Source organism: Aotus nancymaae, unplaced genomic scaffold (assembly GCF_030222135.1).
Source record: "Aotus nancymaae isolate 86718 unplaced genomic scaffold, 86718_ANA_hifiasm-v0.15.2.pri h1tg000067l, whole genome shotgun sequence".
Lineage (NCBI taxonomy): Eukaryota > Metazoa > Chordata > Mammalia > Primates > Aotidae > Aotus > Aotus nancymaae.
In genome coordinates, this window is record NW_026988482.1 from 29,127,966 (window position 1) to 29,152,739 (window position 24,774).

General features: G+C 42.7%; 1 protein-coding gene across 5 annotated transcripts in view; it reads left to right on the forward strand.

Moving 5' to 3' along the window:
* CACNA2D3 (calcium voltage-gated channel auxiliary subunit alpha2delta 3) overlaps positions 1–24,774 on the forward strand; it is a 963,339-nt gene that overhangs the window by 457,185 nt on the left and 481,380 nt on the right. For all 5 annotated transcript variants that reach the window (XR_002478711.2, XM_021671646.1, XM_064367210.1 and 2 more), the window contains 3 exons: positions 11,430–11,561; positions 20,836–20,896; positions 20,990–21,140. Coding sequence is in view for 4 of the 5 variants with exons in the window: in XM_021671646.1 (XP_021527321.1) it covers positions 11,430–11,561; positions 20,836–20,896; positions 20,990–21,140 (344 nt within the window). In the remaining variant the exon portion in view is untranslated. The remainder of the gene's footprint in view (positions 1–11,429; positions 11,562–20,835; positions 20,897–20,989; positions 21,141–24,774) is intronic.

The window sequence follows — 24,774 nt, forward strand, 5'->3', positions numbered from 1 at the left end:
GCTGTGCACTCCACTAGGTTAAAGGCCATGTCTGGTTTTGCCCACTTCTTTGTCTCCAAATCCTAGCAGGTGCCTGGCACATAGTAGGCATTCAGTAAATATTTTCCAGGCCAGGTGCGGTGGCTTATGCTTGTAATCCCAGCACTTTGAGAGGCTGAGGCGGGCGGATCACGAGATCAAGAGATCGAGACCATCTGGCCACCATGGTGAAACCCCGTCTCTACTAAAAAAATACAAAAATTAGCTGGGCGTGGTGGCACGTGCCTGTAGTCCCAGCTACTTGAGAGACTGAGGCAGGACTGCTTGAACCTAGGAGGCGGAGGTTGCAGTGAGCTGAGATCGCACCACTGCACTCCAACCTGGCACCTGGCGACAGAGCAAGACCTGTCTCAAAAAAAACAAATTTCCAAATGAATGAATAAATAAATAAATGCATACTATATCTAGAATAGGTGCTAAATGCTTTGGGGGATATTAGAAAATATGACATGATTTAATACCCTTTGGGGGAGGTGTTGCTCAACAGTGGTAACAGTTACCATAAAGGAAACAATCAGATGATGTGAAAGAGAAAGTCTCAGTGAGCTTGGCCCTGGTGCAGATGTGGGTGTATGTTGGGAGCTGGAGGAAAAGTGGATTTGTTTTCAAAAGGGGTCCTGGGCCAGATCAGAATGGTGTGAAGCCTCAGACAGTGGCATTAATCTCTCTGTGATGGGTTTTCAAAAACTGCTGATGCTTCTGGAGCAGGTGGGTGCTCTGGCTGTGGTGCTCAGCACTGATTTCCAAGCAAGATGTTTGAGTTCCAGAGAGCTGCTGTGACAGTCTTGCAACACTGGCATTGTTCTAGTATTTGCTAGTGGGAAAAGGGGGATTCTGTGCTTACCCCATTTCTGATCCTTTTCAAAATGAGCTTTATTTCCTTCCCAGCCAGAGCCAAACCACAGGAAGGAGTGTGGTCCTCAGCTTTTTGTTAGAATGAAAGGGTGACTTTGTCATGAGGAAGTATCATATATCAAAGGAAGTGTTTTAAATTAGTGAATATTAGCTTAACTACAGTCAATCAAATGCCTTGTAAATGTCCCCTCTACCAGCAGACAAATCCAGATGCTGGTGGTGATGGAGTAGCCTCACTGGCCTGTTTTGCAGCAGAGAACTTGGGGTGGATGCATCTGGGAACTCTCAGAGGGGGACTCCACATTGATACCCAGTACTATTCTGTCTTCATCCATCCTGTCCTCTTTAATGTACACATATATCCTCAGTATTAGGTACAAAGATGCCATGTCAGGGCCCCAAGAAAGCCTGAGGGGAGCCCCCTCTCTAGGGGTCACCTACTTATTTGTTGATGGCTGGGGCAGGCAGCCTCCTCTGAGCCATGTGTTACCCTGGTCTGCGGACTGCACCTTCCCTGCCATTGCTTTCCCCCACCCACTGTTTACTGTCTTACGGCCAGTAAATAGAGTTCAAGTCCTCTGTTATCTAGTAATTCCTACAGGAACTTAGCTAACTTCTGCCTTGAGCAAGGTAATATACTACAGCAATGAATTTCAAAGCTTTGGGGATAGATTTCCTTACCTGTGAAATGAGGCTAGAAAAAGTAGTTCATGACTACTTGGAAAGGGCCGTACATAATGTGTGGCACATTGTAAATGCCCCGTCAGTGGTCATTTCTGCCGCTATCAGCAGCATCATCGTAATCTCTGTGATACAATTTTCTCTTAATGTCTCTAAACGAGACTTGTGAAGGGTTTATTCCAGGAGAATAAGGAAGAAGAAATGCAAGTTTCTCCACAAAATATGGAATATATTAAGGAAGAAAGACTATTTAAAGTTGATATATTTATGGCAAAAAAAATTCTAATCATTCACATGAACTCTCAGCAGGGAATAAAGCCTGAAGTATAGCGGACTGAAGCAACCGACTGAGGGAGACTAGAGCATTCTCTGGAATTTGCCAAGCCATTTGCTTCAGCTCCATCCGGAGTGGTTCGACATTGGGCCATGAATCCTCCTTGTCCCTCTGTTCCCAGGGCTGCCAGAAATTGGCTCCAGCTTTGTGAAAAGCAACCTGCATTTCTTGTCTAGCGTATCACTAAGTTTAGAAGAAGGGCAAATGTTTGGCAAATAAACCTATTTTATAATTCAGCACACATTAAGGACTGTTTTCCAATAGATATAAGTGCTTGATAATTAGCATCAAAACTATTCATTATTTAATATGTAATCTACTTAGAATGAATGAGAGAGATGGCATTTACTTGCTGAAATGGGAGACATGAAAACTATCCAACCATTCTCATCTTGAATTTGATCCAACATGCGGCCCTGAAGAAAACTCCTGCGTGGGCTCCATCCCCAGGCTCCCCGTGCCTGCCATAATTTTATAGCTGGGAGGTACGCAGCTTTGAAGGCATTTAGGAAAGACAGAGATCCCTCCTCCAGTCTCGTTCAAGGCAGGCATCTGTACGGGGCCGCACTTTAAAAATCCTGTTGATGCTGAGCTGAGTCCCTTCCCTTCCATCAGTGGTTTTTGGGTAAATGTAGTTTGTCTCTAATTCTGTGTTAACTTATAATAGTTCTTCACTCAGATTCCCTAGAAGTTGACCCATATTTTGTGGGAGAAAATGGCAAGTTTAAATTAATACAGTTCTGCTAATTCGCTGGAGAATAAATGGTATTGGGGAAAAAATCAAGTGTGTATCAGATGACTGAGGTCTGGAGAGGAAACTCAAGCACTAAGGCATCCGTGAAGTTTTTGATTGCCTGTCCTGGGAAGAGGAAGTAGGCTACGCTCGCTACAGATTTTGGAAAAGAAATTTGGTTTTGAAGCCCCGAATAAAGGCATGATGGACCTTGGCGTGAGTGGAGCACAGATTATGTCTGCTACAAAATGCATTCTTGGCAGGAAACTTGCCGATCTGCTAAAATCCTTGCCGTGGCCTGCCCACCTCTCCAGCCTCATCTAGTACCTCTCCCCAAGACACCAGATTCTTCCCAACTCAGGGTTTTTGATCTTGCTTATTCACTGTGTGTACAAAGCTCTTGCTAGCCTAGGTTTTGGGGGCTGGTGCCATCTCAGCACTCAGGTCATCTATATGACCTCTAGGAGGTCATCTTTGACCACCCAATTTGGGTAACCCCCCCCCCCACTTTCCACAGACAGTAACTCTCTGGCTTATCCCATTTGATTTTCATTACACTGTATCTACTTGAAATTCTCATTTATTTGCCCATTGTTTCTCTCCTCCTCAGACCGAAATGTCTACTTCATTGTCTAACATACTGTTGAATGCCTGATACAGTAGGTACTCAATAAATATTTGTTGAGTAAACAAATGAAAGCGTCATGACAGTCCCTTTCCCTGATGATTTAAGGAAGGGAGAAAGAGACTTGCTTGAAGTCTAAGCTGGATAGTCTCAGGAAAGCTGAACTGCTGTGGGGAGGGAGTCGGGGGCTCCCACTGTGCTGGGACTAGCGATGGGCCCTAGTGGAATATGTTATCCTCCCACCACATAGCAAGTTCTGTGCCTTTGAGGAAGAGCTACTCTCATCTGGCTTCTACAGATGAAGGCCCCGGGGCTCAGAGACATTAAGTCACAGACCCAAGGCCATTAGCTAACCTGTGATAAGTGAGATCCAGACCTGGGACTGAAGCACCAAGCCTGAGTCCTGACTGCTGTGCTGCTGTTGAGGTGCTGCCCAGCAACCCTGATGTGGAGAACATGGTCAAAGTTGGGAGCTCCTCTTGAGAGCTTATTTATTTTATTTTATTTTCTCTTTTCTTTTTTTTTTCTTTGAGATAAGGCCTTACTCTTTCACCCAGTCTGAAGCCCAGTAGTGCAGTCTCAGCTCATTGCATCCTTGACCTCCCAGTCTCAAGCGATCCTTTCACCTCGGCTTCCTGAGTAGCTGAGACTGTAGGCACACACCACCACGCCTGGATACTTTTCTGTATTTTCTGTATAGACGGGGTTTTGCCATGTTGGCCAGGCTGGTCTCAAACTCCTGAGCCCAAGTGATCCACCCACCTTGACCTCCCAAAGTGTTGGGATTATAGGTGTGAGCCAGCAGGCCTAGCCAAGACCTTATTTATTTTCTAATGAATGAAGTAACAGCCAGTATTTATGAAGCACTTTGTATGTGTTAGTTGCTGTGCTAAATGCTTTACATCCATTAATCTGCTTGGATCCATGTGGGTTGACCATCTCAGACACCGCCCAGGATGGAACTTGTAACTAAAATACAGTAATAAGAGGGAGTACCTTATTCAAAGATGCTAAACTAATCTGGAAAGGTATGCAAGAGTGTGTAGGAGCATGCAGAGTGAACATTAGCCATATGCCACACATGGAGACCCTGTGTAGCAGTGTGCACAGCACAGGCCAGAGCGGTTATCTGGGTGAAAATAAAAGAAGAAAACTACAAAAGCTACTTGCTGTTAGGATATAGGATGCATTACAAAGACAGATCAGGCTTGTGGGAGGCGCTCTTCAAATACAAATTGTAAATTTATCACAAAGGTGGTATGGGACTCTTACTCCCCAAACATCTGCTAGTAGTCTGTTTTAGTAAAAGCTGAACATCTGATAAATTCTAGACTGGCACTAGGGGTAATTTCATGTCTCAGAAGGTAGAGGAACAGAACTGCTATTCCTGGATTACATACTGACTAATATGAATACTAAGTTAATGTGGATTGGGTAGGACTGTTGGAGAAAATGGTCATGCTATCCTGGAATTTACTTTATTGAGCAGAATTCTGGGCATTGATACTTACTGTAGACATTCAGGAAAGTGATTTCAATCCAACTTAGTGCATTACAGGTAGGACCCATTGACAGAGGTCAGGAAGAATGGTTAGCTTATAAAAATGTAATATGGACATGAAAATCTGAATTGTTTCCATAAAGAAGAAAAGGGTGATGGCCTTGAAACATCCTTCACTAGGTAGAAGCCCTGCTCTTATTAAACTGAGATTTTTAATAGAATACATACAGACCATGAGATATGGGTATATTGTGTAGGATAATTGAGAGAGTACTGGTTTAAACAGTGTTTTCAACAGGATATGTCCACATTCTGATCTCCAGTATCTGCAGTAGTGGTTTTATTTGAAAGTAGGGTTTTTGCAGACATAATTAATTTAAGGATCTTGAGATGAGAGCATCCTGAATTTAGGGTGGTGCCTAAACCCACTGACCAGTCCTTCCGAGACAAAGGAGAGAGATTTGACACAGAGACACACAGAGGGGAGGGCCATGTGAAGATGGAGGTGGAGACGGAAATAATGAGGCTACAAGCCAAGGGATATCAAGGACGGCAGGCAAGCACTAGAGACTAGGAGAGGGGCATGAAACAGACTCTCTGAGAACCTCCAGAAGGAAGCAACCCTGCCTACAGCTTGATTTTTAACTTCTTGTATCCCGAATTGTGAGAGAATAATTGTCTGTAAGCCATCCAGTTTGCGGTGTTTTGCCACAGCTGCCACAGAAAGCCAATTCAGTACTTTAAATCTCTAAAAAGGTTGGAGGTGGAGGTGCAAGTCAAGGCTCAGATAAATCTGATGTCTGAAGAACACTAAGTGAAGCAATGGGGACTTCTAAACGGAATTTGAAACAAAACACAAACAAGGAAAATGGTTTGCCTGCTACTCGGCAGGTTGCTGTCATTTTCACAAGTGACCATAAGAAAAACAAGTCAGCTCAGCCCCCATCAAGGAACATGAGACTGAGCTCTGGTCCACACCCTAACGTGACGTTTGCCCACTCCCCGTGGGACGGTGGAAGGGCCAGGGGACCTGGGTACATGTGGGGCATGGGCAGCAATGACTGTCCCGTGGGTTACTTCATTTCCACTCTCTGTCAGTGATGGTGGGAAAATCATTTTTAACTTGCATTTTTTTTTTTAACCTAAATGCTTAGATGAAGCCTCCATGTATTTTTTTGTTTTTTTCTTTTCATATCTTTTAAATGACTGTAACAACAGATAGCGATTTAAGATTTCCCCTTCTATTAAAATTGCTTGCTAAGCAAGCTTGTGAAATCAATACACTGTGATTATGTTACAAGGTAAGTGTTATTTCTAATATTTGATCAAATGGGCGTATGCAACACAGCCCCATTTTAAGTAGATTTTTTTTTTTTTTAGTGGTTCTATTTCTCCTTGTTCACTGTGACCTTGGAAAATCGAAGCCCCCTCTTCTTGCAGAGGCATAATTTTAGAGCAAGATTTGGTGTCCAAATAAAGTTAGTGAAACATCCTCAGTTTTCTTTGCATTTCTGAAGATGCTTCCAGTTCCTCAGGGGGCAATCTTAGGTTTCTAGGACCACCTGGAGGTCTGGGCAGCCTTATTCTACACCAAAGAAACCACACTTAAGAAAAAAAGAATTGTCAAAACTGGGCAAATCCCAATTGCCACACTTAAGATAAAAGAATTGTCTAACTGGAAACTGACTCCTTAACATGTTGAGACAGTGAGCTAGGGAAATGGAATTTTTGCTTCTTTTTGTGGAAGGTTTTTATGACACAGACATAATTGAGGCCACTGATGGAGGCAAGAACCATGGATTTCTCAGTGTCATTATTGTATTTGCATCTTTGTGGATTAATTTAAGTGAGTTTTGCCACTAGGGGTGAGTCACAATAATTGTTATCAAGCTTGGACAGGAAAAAGAAAGAGCTCCATTTTCCAGGATTGTGAGGATAAAGTCCTCCTAAAATTACTTTGTGGTAAAAGGCTGATTGGGTCATTTTCACAGCCCCAGGCTACGATGGGGTTTATTACAGTTTACAAGAGTGAGAGCATTTACCCTTGAGGTGGGATTCACAATCCCAGTTACCTTAGTGATCTGAAGGAATAACGCAGGGCAGAGGTGACACAACAAGCCAGGACACAGTGTCTGCCCGCTGGCCCCGGCACTGTTTTGTGGGCTCTAGAGCTGTGCAGGTGGATGTCCTGGGGCAGCTGTTCTAAAGGGGCAGGTGGCTGTGGGGGAGGAGAGGTGCACTGGGGCCAATCCTGAGTGCCCTTGTAAGTGGACCTGTCTTATGTGACCATTTCTAGCATTATGTTGTTCATTGTTTACTCTGCAATTTGACAACTGGACTGTCTTCACCCCTCCTGTCTGTATGGTATCGACGAATCTCTGGAATGAGGATGTCACAGTGGGATTGCGTGACTCAGTGTCCAACAGGGAGTTCTGGTGGGGGTACAGGGCTCTAGGCCAAGGAAACAGCCCCATCAATGGCTGCATGGGTGCCTTTGGCCATTAGCTATATTCTGTTGATTTGTTTAACCTTCCAAACAGGTCTCTAGGGTGGCTGTTGTTTTTTCTTTCCACCTTTTATTTTAGGTTCAGGAGGTGCATGTGCAGGTTTGTTATATGGGTCAATTGCATGTCACAGGGGTTTGGTTTACAGATTATTTTATCATCCTGGTAGTAAGCATAGTACCCAATCAGTAACTTTTTTATCCTCACCCTCCTTCCACCCTCCACCCTCAAGTAGGCCCCAGTGTCTGTTGTTCTCTTCTTTGTCCATGTGTACTCAGTGTTTAGCTCCCACTTATACATGAGAACATGGGCTGTTTAGTTTTCTGTTCCTGCATCAGTTCACCCAGGATAATTACTTCTGACTCCATCCATGTTGCTGTAAAGGATATAACCTCATTCTTTTTTATGGCTGCATAGTATTCCATGGTGTATATGTATAGGGTGGGTATTATTATCCCAATTTTACAAATAAGGAAACCTCAGATCAGAGGCTTTGCCCCTTAGTAGTTGGACGCTCTTAGGAACGTAACTCATTTCCTGGTGCTGTAGAATGGAGGAGAGCAAGGGATCCAGCCTGCCTTGGAGGGCTGCTGAGGGGGGATAAGAGATGAGGTAAGCACCATGCCTGTACCCCAGGAAGGACTCACTGAAAGTTTCTGCGCCTCTGCCTCTTCCTTATCATTAATAACTCATCATGTTGTCATTGTCAAACTTTTCATCCTGACAATTGACAGCTATTTCTACTTCAAGAATAGAATGTTGCTTAATGTGGCATCATTTTGAAACAGAGTTTTCAGAGGTTAAAAAAAGAAGTGAAGAATCACAGAGCATCCTCAGTGACCCATATTGCTTCAGCTAGTGTGCAAGAAATACTTATTTATTCTCCTTCTTTGTCTTCACCCTTATTTTTTTTTAAGTTCAGGGGTACATGTGCAGGTTTGTTATATAGATACACTTGTGTCATGGGAGTTTGTTGTACAGATTATTTCATTACTTAGGTATTAAGCCTAGTACATATTAGTTATTTTTTCTGACCCCTCCCTCCTGTAAACCTTCAGTTTAGGCCCCAGTGTGTGTTGTTCCCCTCTATGTGTCCTTGTGTTCTCATCATTTAGCTCCCACATATAAGTGAGAATATGCAGTATTTGGTTTTCTGTTTGAAAAGGATTAGTTTGCTAATTATTTTAGTTTGTGTCTAACTAAAGTAGTGTTAGTTTGCTAAGGATAATGGCCTGCAGTTCCATCCATGTCCCTGCAAAGTACATGATCTCATTCTTTTTTATGGCTGCATAGTATTTCATGGTGTACATGTACTACATTTTCTTTATCTACTTTATCATTGATGGACATTTAGGTTGGTTCCATGTCTTCGTTATTCTGAATAGTGCAGCACTGAACATGTGCGTGCATGTATCTTTATAACAGCCTGATTTATACTCCTTTGTGTATATTCCCAGTAATGGGATTGCTGAGTCTAATGGTATTTCTGTCTTTAGGTCTTTGAGGAATCACTACACTGTCTTCCACAGTAGTTGAACTAATTTACACCCCCACCAAGAGTGTATAAGTGTTCCTTTTCTCCACAGCCTCAGCAGCATCTGTTACTTTTTGACTTTTTACTAACAGCCATTCTGACTGGTGTTAGATGGTATCTCATTGTTGTTTTGATTTGCCTTTCTCTAATGATCAGTGACGTTGAGCTTTTTAAAATATGATTGTTGGCTGCATGTATGCCTTCTTTTGAGAAGTGTCTGTTCATGTCCTTTGCTCACTTTTTAATGCAGTTGTTTTTCTTGTAAATTTGTTTAAGTTTCTTATAGATACTGGATAGTAGACCTTTGTCAGATGCATAGTTTGCAAAAATTTTCACCTATTCTGTAGGTTGTCTGTTTACTCTGTTGATAGTTTCTTTTGCTGTGCAGAAGCTCTCTCATTTAATTAGATCCCATTTGTCAATTTTTGCTTTTGTTGCAATTGCTTTTGGTATCTTCATCATGAAATATTTGTCTGTGCCTATGTCCTGATTGGTATTATCTAGGTTGTATTCCAGGGTTTTTATAGTTTTTGGTTTTACATTTGTGTCTTTAATCCATCTTGTGTTAATTTTTGTATACAGTGTAAGGAAGGGATCCAGTTTTAATCTTCTGCATATGGCTAGCCAGTTATCTCAGCACCATTTATCGAATAGGGAATCCTTTCCCCATTGCTTGCTTTTGTCAGGTTTGTCAAAGATAAGATAGTTGTAGGCATGCAGTCTTATTTCTGGGCTCTCTATTTGGTTCCATTAGACTCTGTTCTCATACCAGTGCCATGCTGTTTTGGTTACTATAGACTTATAGTATAGTCTGAAGTCAGGTACTGTGATGTCTCCAGTTTTGTTTGTTTTGCTTGGGAATATCTTGGCTACTCAGTCTCTTTTTTGGTTTCATATGAATTTTAAAAGAGTTTTTTCCTAGTTCTGTGAAGAATCTTGATGGTAGCTTATTTGGAATGACATTGAATCTGTATATTGCTTTGGGCAGTATGACCTTTTTAACAATATTGATTCTCCTTATCCACAAGCATGGAATGTCTTCCATTTGTTTGTCATCTCTGCTTGCTTGGAGCAGTGGTTTGTAGTTCTCCTTGTAGAGATCTTTCACCTCTCTAGTTAGCTATATTCCTAGGTACTTAACTCTTTTTGTGGAAATTGTGAATGGGAGTTCATTCATGATTTGTCTTTCAGGATTGTTGGCGTATAGGAATGCTGTGTTTTTTTTTTTGCACATTGGTTTTGTATCCTGAGACTTTGCTGACATGAGCTTAAGAAGCTTTTGGGCTAAGACTGTGGGGTTTTCTAGGTGCATGATCATGTCATCTGTAAACAGGAATAGTTTGACTTCCTTTCTTCCTATTCGGATGCCCTTTATTTCTTTCTCTTGCCTGCGTGCCCTGGCCAGGACTTCCAATACTGTATTGAATAGGAATTCAGCCTTATTTTTTTAAATCTCTGAACTGAAGGCAAGAAGTTATCTTTGGGTTATCATAGGTGAGGAAAAGAGATTTGCTCATGGGATTCCATGGCAAAAGAGTAAATGATTGCGTGGTGTCTTGAGAACAGCCTTTGTGTTATCCATCTGTATTAGTCTGTTCCCATGCTGTTAATAAAGACATACCTGAGACTGGATAATTTATAAAGGAAAGAGGTTTAATTGACTCACAGTTCCACATGGTTGGGGAGGCCTCACAGTCATGGCAGAAGGAAAAGGAGAAGCAAAGGCACATCTTACATGGCAACAGCAAGAGAGCATGTGCAGGGGAGTGCTTTTTTATAATACACCTTTATCAAAACTCTCAGATCTCATGAGACTTATTCACTATCATGAGAACAGCACTAGAAAGACCTGCCCTGCCCCCATGATTCAGTTACCTCCCACCAGGACCCTCCCACAACACATGAGAATTATGGGAGCTACAATTCAAGATGAGATTTGGGTGGGGACATAGCCAAAGCATATCAGCATCCATCTATCCTTCCCTCTATTCCTCTGCAAGAGTTTTGGAGCTTCTGCCACATGCTGGTCAAAGGGTACAGCAGAAGACCATCAAGAGGCAGTCTGTGCTTTCACAGAACTCACAGTCTGCTGAACAGAAGAAGTAGAGAGATTTGGTCATGTAATTTCAATTTATTTATTTTTTTAAAAAGTAAACTTCTAAGTCAGGGGCAAAGAGAAATGGAACAGGGCTGTGTTGGTTTCTGAGGTGACTACAGTGAGAGAAAATACAGTTTTCCTATTTTTAATGTCGAGTTCTGGCTCAGTAGGGGGAAAGCAGGAAAATAATGCTAATAAAGTCTCTCTCTGCTTTCTCAAAGAGGATTATGTGATTTTTCTCTATAGGATATGTGATGTTCAAAGGTACAAATAAAAGGAAGAGTCTTTCAAGTAAGGAGCCATCAGTAGAGGCTCCTGGGAGGCTAGGAGGGCTCAGGCAGGAGGGGAATCCCCAGCATCTGGAATCCCCAGGAGCTAAACATTTTTGAGGCTGTAACTTTCTTCATCACCTCCTGGAAGATGGAGTACCTTGTGCCAGTATCTGCCAAGTGGTGTGGGATGCCAGGAATTTTATTTCACATTGGTTTCTAATACTACCCTCTCTCTCTCTTTCTTTTTTTATAGACCCTGCAATTGTCAATGGGGTTTATTGGTCTGAATCCTTAAACAAAGTTTTTGTAGATAACTTTGACCGTGACCCATCTCTTATATGGCAGTACTTCGGAAGCGCAAAGGGCTTTTTTAGGCAGTATCCAGGTGAGTATCCCTGCGTTGACAATTATGACTCGGATTAATGATACCTGATCATGTGATATTTTTCTTTAGGGTTTGGGGTTAAAACTTTTCTGCCTTCTCTTAGAAGAAAATGAAAGATTAAGTCCAAATCTATTGTCAGGGTGCAGGACAGGAATGGCAAGGTGGCATCCATGTGGGCATGCGCACCCACAGGGCATGATAACAGAACTCTCTGCACCTGTACCTTTTTCTCAGTAGAAAAATTCACAGAGATGTCACCAAATGTGAAGAACTGTGGTGTGAACTGTACCTTATTTAATACTTCTGAACAAGAGTTTAGCCTTATTACTATTACTACTGCTATTATTGCCATTATCATTATGGGGAAAAGAGCAAGTCATACTTGGGCAGTTAAATTCTTACTAACGGGTGTAAGAAATAGAGAATGTGAACTTAGATTTGTCCACCCCAGAGCTGAACTTAGATTTGTCCTCCCCTTGGAGGAAGATGTTGAAATGGCCCAAGCATTGCTGACAGCAACAACCCCTCCACAGAGGGTGCCCCCAGCAGCCCCAGCACCCCCAGCACCCCCAGCGGTGTGTATCTCAGAGGCTGTCCATCATGCCTTTGGAACAGGTGTTCCTTCTGGAGCCTTCCCAGTCCTCTGCTTTGTGATGGGATTTTAATTCTGGCTTGGTTTGAATTTTAATTAAAAAGGGAAGTTTTAATTTTGCTTACAAGTTGTGAAAACAGGACTTGGGGCTGCAATTGTGCCAACATCACAGCTGTAGAAATTAACAAGCTCAACCTAAAAGAAGGGGGGAAAACCCACCCTCTATAATCTTGGAGCAATTAAGTGAAGTCTTCTATGTTTTCATTAAGTAAGACTAGGCACCTGATGTCTTCCCACTTTGAGGCACAGAGACTGCCGGCCTCCGCCTTGCGGAGCTGTTTGCCCCGCGCACAGCATCTGTCCCCTAAGAATTGCCTGCCGGGTGTCTGCTTCGCCAGATTACACAACATTTCCCAAGAGCCGTGTTCAGCATGGCATGCATGCTTCCTCCCAGAGCGCACAGAAATGTAAACAATAAGCCTCCTATTAAAGATAACGCTATAATAAAGAGTGGACGATTAAAGTTCCAGTGCCACCAAATTGCAGTCTGCCTTGATGCACTCAACAGAGGGCAAATCTGATGCAGCTATTGCTGAAATCAGAGCCTGTTGGAGAGGCTGCTCTGCTTGGGAAGCCACTGGGTGTCCAACCCTCTCACTATGTGGCATCGAGAATAGGGCAAGACAGATAAACAGAAACCACAAATCACCTGTTGTCTCCACCGACAGGAAGTCCTTTAACTATGGTCACGAGGACATTTGAAAATAAAGAGAATCCTCATAAAAGGCTTATGTAATAGGGGAGATTAATTTACATACAAGGTTTGTATCCGTCAGAACAATTGGCTCAGCCATGTTTACAGTTCTTTAAGGATACTTTGGGCAGGATGTGGCCTGTAAAATGCCTACATCATTTCTATGTTAGTGAGGACATGGGCTGCAGTTCTCCAAGGTGTTTCAGTGCCCTGATAAATGTCATATGGCCACTCAACTCTGTGCTTGGTTCTGAACACAGAGCACGCCTCTTGCCTCCTGGACATATGACTCAAAGAGTGATTGTGAGCATTTTGCGAGGATGTTTTTCTTTTCAGGATGCTTCTTCCCATTGTTAGAGTGGTGTGAAACAGTGGTAAGTGTGTGTGTTTTTAAGCAGAGGAGTCTTTCTTCAGTCTTACATAAGCGTGTCCTGAGTTCTGGCTTTGTACCAAGCACTATCTGAGGCCCTGAGGATAAAATCACAAACTAGACAGAAAAGGTCTCTGTCTTCACCCAGCTCCCTCTTGTGGGGACATGCACTGATCATGAATTTTGGTTGCAAGGGACAGAAACACAGTTTCAACTAGCTCCAGCAAGAAGCACACTTACCGGTTCACGTAACTTGAAATCTAGGGAACATGCCATTTGAGCTACAACTGGATTTCGGTGCTCAGCAAAGAGAGACTGAAGCAATGTCATTTGGAATCTGAATCCTTTCTTTTGGCTCTCATTTCTGCCTTCTTCGATTCTGACCTTGTCTCACTGGCAAGTGATCTCCTCATAATGGGGAACAGGGCTGGCGGGATTTCTCAGTGAGGATTCTAGGGGAGGAGACAGCGTCTGTCCCAGTAGCTTGGATGAAAGTCCACATATTAGCCTGGTCTGAGTCTCATGCCCACCACTGATGCCTGAAGAACTAGTGGGTAGGGTCAGCCATCCGAAACCCTGGGGACTAGTCAGGATTATTGTGGCTTTGCCTAGAGTGCATCCCTAAAAGAGGGGCATCAGTGACCACCATGGGGAGATAGACAGGCAAATAGATCATCATGGTACAGTGTGTTTCATGCTACGCTGAGGAAATAGAAGGGACTGGGTGATCTCTCGGAAGGATCACCAACTCCAACTCCTGGGGTGAGAGGAAGGAGTTCTGGGAAGGAGAACTTTGGTAAGCATTAGCCTGAAAGCCTATGTGTGATGATGATGTCAATTTCTGCATGGCTTCACACATAGGCCTTACCAGTTCAATTTATGTCCTAAGAGCATGTGCTAACTCTCTTGTGCTGTTCAAAGGACTTTATGAGATGATGGAAATGTTCTGTGTCCTATCTAATATCACTAATGTCACTGGTCACACGGGGGTACAGAGCACTTGAAGTGTGCCTAGTGAGGCTGAGGAACTGAAATTTAAATGTTATTTAACTTTATTTAAAACTAAAATTAAATAGCCACACATGGTTAGTAGCCACCATGTTGAATAACATAATGCTGTTGTAGTCTAATACCTAGTTCCCAAGGTACCAGCCTTATCTTTCAGGGCTTGCATTGCAAAAAGTTCTCACTGAACAGAGGACGTCATTAGGCTCTATAGTTCTTACTTTATAAAATGGGGCTCTACCCTGAAATCCTGAACCATCAGGCTTCCAATCCCTGTCTCCTCTACTAGAATATTTGCCCCTTGGAGGACAGAGTCACTTGTATTGTCCATTACTCTGTCACCAGCAGCAAGAATAACACATAGTGGGTGCTCACTATGTGTTTGTTGAATGAATTGCCCATTAGGTCAAATTCCACCAGATCTGTTGTCTTCCATTACACCAGTGTCTTCTGTCTTCAGATAGAATAGAGCTATTGCCTCTCTGGGGAGCGGGTCCCCAGCTGCAGTCTGGTAGAGACTTGATGATTTAGCAAGGAGCTGGCATAAATGCAGTACAGAGCCATAGTCCCTTTGTTTTCTCATTGATCCCTCTCCTCCAAGTCTTCCTAGTACCTGCGCTTTCCACCCCACTGCCTACCATGTACCAGACACCGGACATGCTCATCCGTTGGCTATTTCCTCATGACGCCTTATGACCATCTCATCTAGAGAGTAGTGTTCTTCAGGCTCCCCGTCACCCAGGAGGCAGAGGATCAAAGGGCTGCACCGTCATCCCTTTTCCTGGGAACCTTGGCCAATTCATCTTTTTATAGCCCTTTGTGGGACCCATTTTCTACCTGGTTACTGGCTGAGGCCACCAGTGACTGACCTATTCTTCCTGTTCTGGCCAATCCTTAGCTTTATTCAAAATGGTATGGCTGGCTGACAGTACCTACCCATGTACTCTTACCTATGTAAAGAAAACTGTGTCTACACATCACAGACAGGTCACTAATCAAACACCGGACATCAATTAGGTTCATGCATGATTATCAGAAGCCTCGGTCCCTTCCCCAACATCAAACTGTCACGTTTCTGTAGCCGTACACAGGGGAGTTTGTTCCTGTAGAAGTCTTGGAGATTACAAGGGAAAATGACTGTCTTATCCTCACACCATGATTTGGGTGCCATAAGAATGTGAAAGCTGGTTCATAGCTACAGCCACGATGAGGGAGCTGGGCAGCTAAGTAAAGAGCTCTCTGTAAGTTTGGACTCATACACGCTGTTTGCTAGTATCAAGTTCAGGTTCTGTGCACAGCATTACTTTTTGTTTCTTCCCTTCCATGCCTCCCTCACCAGGCTCAGGTTTAGCAATGGGGAGAGGGTGATTGATATTAGGGTTTTTTTCCTTGACTAGCTCAACAGGACTGCTCCAGAAACGATGATCATGGAACACCATAATTTATAATTTTCATAGCAACTATCTTGCTACATACTCATTTTTATGGTGTGTAATCTCTCAAGAGATTGGCAGGAAAGATAGCATCTGGTTGAAAAAGGAGCTCTTTTTAGAGGAGTGCATAGACAGCTTCTCAGAAGACATTTTAAAGCCAAGTTTCACTCCAGCTTGACTCATATTAGAAGCCAGCATGTATTTTTGACCACATATTTTAGATTTAAAGTTATGCTGGAAGGTTTGTATTTCAACTTTAAATCATGGGCCATGTACTAAATATTTTTTGAGGAAGGAATTGGGCAGAACTTAAGGATAAACCAACATCTGCCACCTCTTGATTTTCTTTCTTTCCTTTCCACATCTTTCTGGACTTTTTGCTTTCAAATAAGGAAGGCAAATGCCATGTTTCAGTAGGACAGGCAGTATCTGCTCAGGTGGTAGTTTGTGGAGATGGTTTGAATGTCATTGGCAGTGCCAGGGATGTTGTGTGAAAATCACTGCACTATAAAGAGCAGAAAAGCAATGGACGAAGATGCCCTTTGCTGAAGTGGAGAGAAAAAGAGAGCGTGGAGCAGAAATAGAAGAACACGGCAAAAAGATGTTCAGATTTTTATTATGCTATCCATTGTAGTCCTTCGTGGTTCCATTGCACAGTCTCATACCTCATTGCCACGTGGAATCATGTTGGGAACATGCAGCTTGACCTTCAGTCTTGTATAAGGCTCTGTTCTTTTGGCCCTACTTTTTTTTTCCCACAAGCTAAAAGAGAACAGGAAGTCACAGGTTGTCTTAAATGAAATTAATTTTCCTCCAATATTAGTTTGTAAATGCCTGTGGGAGAGAAACCATGGGATATAGGAATGTTGCACAGTGATTCAGATTCACTCAAATTTGAGCAGAGATTTTGGCATTATTTTCCATTTCACATAGGGATTTATGCACATTCTGGAGACCTTGTCCTCTGAAAGCTGAGGAAAGCAGGCTTCCAGTTACTGATGCTGACGATGAGGCCGGGAAAGGCCCCCTGGAGCAGGTGGAGTGGCAGCTCCCCCCGCCTCCAACCCTAGCATCCCTCTTGTCTCAGGTTTCCCACCCCATCCTACCTGAGTGGGATTCCAAAAGGCATGTGGCACTTCCAGAAACGGTGTGGCTCGTGGGAGTGCTTCTTGATAATGATAGTTCCTTGGATCTCAAAGATTTAAGATGAGCCAACTGTTATTCCTCTATTTGAAGTTACCTGAATATTTTCAAAATATCTGTGTGGACCAACAATTATACTCTAAAAAGCTGTTATGTCCTAGGGGAGGCAGTGCCACCTGGGACAGGGTTTTCCAAATTTTGTTTCCTGAAGCATTTTCTTGTGAGATTTTTAGAGGAGGAAGGACTCCATGGTCAAATTAGCTTGGTAAATGCTACCACTAGGGTCCCTGTCGTAGACATTCAAGGCGCATTTGAGCCGGTTAAAGACCCTTAGCTGTTCCTTCCATTATGTAGAAAACAGTTTTGCTTTGATCCGCTTAACGTGCATTAGCATGCTGTAGAACTCCTCACAAAGCACACTGTGGAAATGCCCTTGCAAGGAAGAGAACGATGGCTTGAGAATTGGGAGAGCCCATCTTAGTCCTAACTGGACATCTCAGGAAAATCTGAAGATTTTGGCACAAATGTCAGGTTTGGGCAAAATGATACCCCCCTCCCTTGCCACAGACTCATTCAGCCCTAACTTTGGGTCAAAGTATGATGTTAACTGTTACCTGCAGGGCGGCTGTGCCTGGAACTGCCTTGAGAGTACTGTCTTCATCCCTGCCCAATGCATATACCTCATGTCCTGAGCAAAAAGGGCCCAGACCTCACAATTCCTGCTGCCACCCAGGCTCCTTTCCTCTGGCGGGGATGTCCTCTATACACAGTCACCCCAACATCCCTTCAGTTCCTCAAACTGGACATGTCTTCTCAGTCTCAGGACCTTTGCACACATTGTTCTTTCTGCCTGGGGTGTTCTTCTCCAGTCTGTTACCACCTCCTGCTTTTGTTTAACAAATCCCACCCATATATAGTGGGTTCAGTAGTATCCTCCCAAAATTCATGCCACCAGGAGCCAGAGAATGTGGCTTATAGGGGCTTTGCAGATGTAGGTAGGTAAGTTGAGATGAGGTTATACTGGTTTAGGGTAGCCCTAAATCTAATATGCTGGGTGCCCTTACATGACGAAGAGAGGATACGCAGACACAGAGGGAAGGTGGCCATGGGAAGATGGAGGTAGAGATTGGAGTGACACAGCTGTCACTCGAGGAACACCAGGCAATGCCAGGAGCCACCAGAAGCTTGGAAGAGGCTAGGAAAGAGTCTCCCTTGGAGCTTTTAGATGGAGCTTGGCTCTGCTGACACCTCGAGTTTGAACTTCTAGCCTCCAAAACTATGAGAGAATAATTTCTATTCAGCCACCTAGTTTATAGTTCACTTGGTCCTTCGTACCCATGGATTCGGCGTCTATGGATTCAACCAACCATGAATAGAAAATATTCAAGAAAAAAATTACAACAATAAAAAATAATACAAATAAAAGCAATACAGTATAACAACTTTTTGTGCATGCTAGGTATTATAAGAAATCTAGAGATGATTTAAAGTATATGGGGAGATGCACATAGGTTATATGCATATATTATACCACTTTATATCAGGGACATGAGCATCCACAGACTGAGGGTGGGGGTTCTGGAATTAGTCCCCCATGAGCACCGAGGGACCAAGGTACTTTGTTATGGCAGCCGTAGCGCAGCAATGCATTATCATTTCCGCTCCCAGCTCAAAGATGTCTTCCTCACCTTAGGGATTAAGGTCGCCTTTATCTACTAACATGCCTCAGGTATTTCTCCTCTATGACATCTTCAGTACCTGTGATTTATTATCCAGTGTCTGCTTCTACTAGCTGTGAGGCTGCCTGAGGGCAGACAGGAGCCAAGACCCTCTTTCCCTGTCACTGCTGTATTTCCACTGACTGGCAGAGGGCTTGCCAGTTGGATGAAAATTTGATTAGTACACAAGATGCTCTGAGGTTGTCCCATTTGATCCTCTTTCATACTGGAATTGTATGCTTTGTTGGTTTTCCCAGCAGACTAATTTTATGTCAGCTTTTCAAAAAGCACCAAGTGGCTGGGCATGGTGGCTCATGCCTGTAATTTTAGCACTTTGAAAGGCTGAGGTGGGCAGATCACTTGAGCCCAAAAGTTCGAGACCAGCCTGGACAACATGATGAGACCCTGTCTCTACTAAAAATAATAATAATAGTAATAAATAACCGAGTGTGATGGTGGGATGGTGGGGGCCTGTAATCCCAGCTACTTGGGAGGTGAGGCAGGAGAATCGCTTGAACCTGGGAGGCGGAGTGTGCCATGAGCCGAGATCACACCACAGCACTCCAGCCGACAGAGTGAGACTCCGTCTTGGAAAAAAAAAAAAAAAAAAAGCAGCAAGTTTCAGAATGTCTAGAATGAGAAACAAGCCTATATACAAGGAAATGGTTTCAGCCTAAAAGGAAATCATTGAGTGTAATTAATTGGTCTCCACCCAGGCCCTGACCTAAATGTTGGGGCAGTAAAAGATAATAACATATTTTCTGCTCCCCGTGGAGCATACAGTGATGGGGCTGTAATTGGAAGGATGCCAGAGCCAGAAAATGTTGATGGACGATCACCAGTATATGCAGGGATGGCCGTGATCTAAAATCAATCACCACAGTTTGTTTCAAGAAACATCCACCGAACACCTCCCGTGGGTCAACACATTTGAAAAACAAAAGATAAAAAAAACCGCTTATTTGTGGAATTATAAATTAGAGCATTGCCTAGCCTCGCCGGGGATATAACTCCACTGTTTATCAAGACTGTGCCATCCTAATGGTACCTGATTTAGGCAAAGCAGTGTGTCAGATTTTTAAAAATTAATTGCACTCTTGTCCTTTAGTGTACAATCCATGTTAGTTATATTTTATCTTTATTACCTAATGACCTCCAATCTGGCAGTAGCTTCTTACACTTCTGTTTTCTGATTTCTTGTGGGGACTGTTTTTGAATTAGACACATGTGCAGTGGGAAATATAGGTACAAGAAGAACAGAACCCAATATCTCTTTGAATTACAGACTACAGTCTCAAGGTTATCTGTGTGATAATTTGGGGATGTTATCTTCAGCAGATGCGTATGATTAGCCCAGTGTGGTCCTTTAGAAAGCTGGCCATTGTTAATCGGAAAGAAGAATCTCAATGCCACCAGCTGAGTCAGGATTCTCTCCTGTGAAAATGATTTTTCTGTTTTTATTTTCTTAGCTCCAAAGTCTCTGTTGCAAATCCTCCATCCCTGAGCAGGACTGATGGTTGAAAACAGTGATTTTCTGTCTTATTTTTAAGCGGCCAATGCCTTTCTTTTCAAATGATATTTTACTGTTAAAAACTAAGTTGGATATATCCTGACTAGGCTGCAAACCACAAGACTGAGGATGTTGGATCTGATTTTACACATGGGGATAACTCCCCAGGCTTCAGGAGCTGAAATTCAAACTTTATTATGCAGCATAGTGAGAGCCATTTTATTTCATTTCAATGTGGAAAGCCCGGCCAAAATTTCTGATTTTAAAAACAGGAGTGAGGAGGGGACAAACCTGTGTATATCCTTAGATGGAAACATTGTATCTATGTTTTCAACTCTCCTGCTATAGACATTACATCATCTGGTCCAGGGATGGGGCCAGACTCTGCCCAGAGATCTATAGATGATCCCACAGCTTGCTGGACAGTAAAAATAACCTTGGCTACCTTTATCCTTAGCCAAGGGAAGGAGCTAGAGTCACATGCTCTCTTGATGGACGGCACAGTCCTAAAAACGTCCCCACTCTCTGCAGGCCTTTGGAGCAGCTGAGCTAAGGCTGTTTGCTAATCGGGTTATGACCCAAGAGCTCCTGCCCGAATTTGGCAATGGAGCATGTGATGAGCTCTGGGGTTGGTCTTTGCATGTGATTTTTCACCCCGTCCATTCAATCAGCAACGTAAAGCAGGCTTGAAATGCTATGAATAAATATTTGAAGTTTCTGGGTTTCTCATAACCCCATTTTTCTTCTAGGGATTAAATGGGAACCAGATGAGAATGGAGTCATTGCCTTTGACTGCAGGAACCGAAAATGGTAGGCAGTGGTCACACCTCTTCGTTATTTCTCAAAGAGATATCTCGAAGAGAAGTCAGGATTAATTTTTACTTAATTTTTCCCTTGATCTAGGTACATCCAGGCAGCAACTTCTCCGAAAGACGTGGTCATTTTAGTTGATGTCAGTGGCAGCATGAAAGGACTCCGTCTGACTATCGCAAAGCAAACGGTCTCATCCATTTTGGATACACTGGGGGATGATGACTTCTTCAACATAATTGCTGTGAGTGCAGCTGTTTTGTGCCTTCTTTGCACTTTGGGTTCATTTGATCTTTTGGTAGTGACTGCTTAACATTGCTATTGCTGTTAGATCCAGAGCATCCAGATGCCAGAACATGAGGGCTAGTTAGTTTCATGAGAGTTCACACAGTCGTGGACAGGGGAAGGGCTTTTGGGAAATGCTATTGAACATTGCCTATCTTAACCTACCATGCAGCCACATCATCTGAGAGAATGGCACACTAGATGTGGTGTTCCTGGAGAGCCCACATTTTCAGATTCTTAGAAAGTAGACTTAGTGAGATTTTCACCAAGCCACTAGAATTTCTCACCTGGAAATTAACTTCCAGCTAGGTTAGCCTGATGATAATGATGATGATAATAATTAATAATAATAGTGATGATGATGGCAACGAAGCAGCTAAAATATGGAGAGCAGTTTATGACTCACCGAACATTTTATTTCAGCTTCTGGGAAAAATGCGGCATTTATTAAATGCCTGCTTTTAATAAATGCTTTACTCTTCATATTTTTATTATATTTGTTTTTTACAGCAATTCTAGGAGGTAGAGGGTGGTTTGGGCATATTCTCAAATGGAGGTGCTGAAATTGAAAGAGCGTCAGTAACTCGTCCAGGTCACAAGGCTGGCAAGTTGGAGATTTGGGAACCAAGCCCGAGGCCGGGCAGTCACGTAGCCTGGAAATGGCCACTTATTCAGGTCTCTATCTTGTCAATGAAAAGAATCAAACTCTGCAAAATATTTGGAGAGATTTATTCTGAGCCAAATGTGAGTGACCACACAGCCCTCATGAGGTCCTGAGAACATGTACCCAAGGTGGTTGGGATACGGCTTGGTTTTATACATTTTAGGGAGGCATGAGACTTCTGTCAAGTACATTTAAGAAATACATTGATTTGATCCAGAAAGGCAGGACAGCTCAAAGCAGGGGCTTCCAGCTTATAGGAAGATTTTAAAATTTTCTAGTTAACAATTGATTTTCTCTGAAGACCTGGGTTGAATAGAAAGGAATGTCAGGGTTAAGATAAAGGATGGTGGAGGCCTGAGTTCTTATTTGCAGAGGAAGCCTTTAAGTCCTAGGCTTCAGAGAGAATAGTTTGTAAAATGTTTTTTTTAATCAGACTTAAAGTCTGTGTTGATGTTGATGCCAGAGAGGTATAGTGAGGCATGTTCCACCCCCATTCCTAGCACGGCCTGAAGCAATCTCTCAGGTTAAATTTTAAAAGAGCCCGGGCTGAGGAGGAAGTGGATTCAGATGGTGGGGGGCCTTAGAATTTTATTTTTGGTTTACAATCTCCAGTTCTTTTTCTTCTTCCCACTGATTATTTGGATGATTTTCATTATGCCCCTTATGTTACTCCCACTCTTTTTCCAAAGACTCATCTCAGTGAGCCTGATTTCTTTGAGTCCTTGAGCACTTAACCAAGTGCGTGTGTGTGGTGGACACTTGTTCTTTTGCATGAAAATAACACACATCACATCTATTTGGGACTTGGAGTGGTTGCTATGGGCAGAGCCTGGGTTTTGGAGTTGGGCTGTTTTGAATCCTCTTCTGCCGCATACGCTGTGTGTCTTGGGGCTGATTACTTTAGTCTGGGCATCAGCCCCCTCAACTGTGAAGAGGGTTACTCACTTTGCCCACAGGGTTGCTGCTGGGATCATCTGCATTGATCACCAGAGTCAAGCTGGTGCCCAGCTGGGCTCCTTACCCAGTGGTGGGACACAAAAGAAGAGGGTGCTCCAAGAATGCTGTTGCTGTGGTCTGCTTGGCTCCCATAGACCCCCGAGCAGAGTATGTTGTCATGGAGTCTTATGACCGGGCTGCCTTCTGCATGGGCATGACACCCACTTGTGTTTTCCAGGCAGAGGGTCTGGGAGTCTGAGTGACATGTAGATGGCCAAGGGGGTTGCCTGAACTAGTGTTCTGCCTACAGGCCTCTTCTGATCAGACTGTCAGAACAAAAGGGCACAACCACAGGGCAACATGACTTGTAGCTTCCGATTTTAAGAACTCCTAAAGAGGAAAGAGAAAAGAAAGAGAATACTAAATTCCCTGGGAGCAGAGGTTAGTCTTGTTCATTCATGGATGTGTCCTCAGCACCTAGGCAGTGCTTGGCAAATAGCAGGAGTTTAAATATTTGTTGAATGAATAATAAGCACAACTGCCTTCTGTGCTCACTGTGTGCAAATCAGTTGCTAAGTGTCCCGTGCAGATTATGTCATGGAATCCTCACCCCAGCTGTGTGCCATGTGGCACGAAGACAGAGGTGCGAAGTCACAGAAGTGACTGTCTTGAGTTACACGGCCAGAAAAAGTAGCACAGTAAAGGTTCAGACATTGTCTGGCTTCACCTTGCACGGTTTCCTGAGCAGAAGTGAAGAGGATGTAGTTGATCCACTCAGCCATCTTAAGTGACCTCGAGGCATAGTTCTTTAGAAGGAGACTTTGAGATAGTTAAAACTTTGGGTTTTCTAATCAAGAAAGTTACTCTAGTTGCCAGTCTAGTGGTAAGAATGCAAATGTGGCTTGATCCCCACACATCCTCAAGCATTTACAGATAAGAAACAGCTAATTTGAGACTATCTTTCTTATTAATCTTTAATTACTCATTACAGAAGTATCAGAAATTCACATAATAAGAAGAGCTAACTAATTACATCCTGAATCCTTTATCAGTCAGGATTTATTGTTCTGTTAACAAAACCAATCGATTGAAATAATCTATGTAAGTTCATTAAGATATACAAACAGTGTCAACTCAGTAAAGAAGAGAGGGTGATTAAGATAATTAAAAGTAGACATGCCAGTTATTATAGAACAGTTAAGAAAAAGAAATTTTTTTAATCCAAATATCCCTTTATATAAAGAAACCCATTAAAGATCCCATTAACCTTCACTGTACATCTGTTTGTTAATTTTCAACATAAATAATCAGCTTCAATGCTATTTACATAATTATTTCAACAACTAAAAAGACACTCTGAACTTCTTTATTTGAAGCCTTTATAGTAAAGTCATGAACTTTGTTTCTCTAATGGGTAAGAGAATGGATCAGATATGTTAGTGAATTTATGTTAGAAGGCCAAGGTCATAAAAGAACCATTAATTAACAGTAATGTTTATAGGTTGATTGCTTTTTAATGTAGTCAACATATGTAAAAATTTTAAACAATTCAGTAATGTTCTCATTTCTCTTTCATTTGGCACATATTCTAAATGTTTCTGTGTATATGAACACACAGTCTTTTCACAAAAATAGATACATATTTTATAGAATATTCAGCAACTCTTATTGCACTCAAATGTACTTGAATAACAGAGCATTCCATCACATTTTTTACTCAGAAGTGCTATAGTGAGTGCAGTGCGTGCAATGCACTGAATGTAATGCATATATTTCTGCAAGATTGGGTGTGCTTCTGTTGGAATAAACCCAGAAGTGAAATTGCTGCACCAAAGGGTATGCACACAGGCACCTACCAGAATGTCTATCAAGCAGGGTATAATGTTTACACACTCACCAACAGTTTGAGGGTTGTAAATAATAGGAGATTCATAGCTGGCACATTTTCATTTGCATTCCCTTGAATTGTCTCTCCCAATCCTAAGTGTGTTCT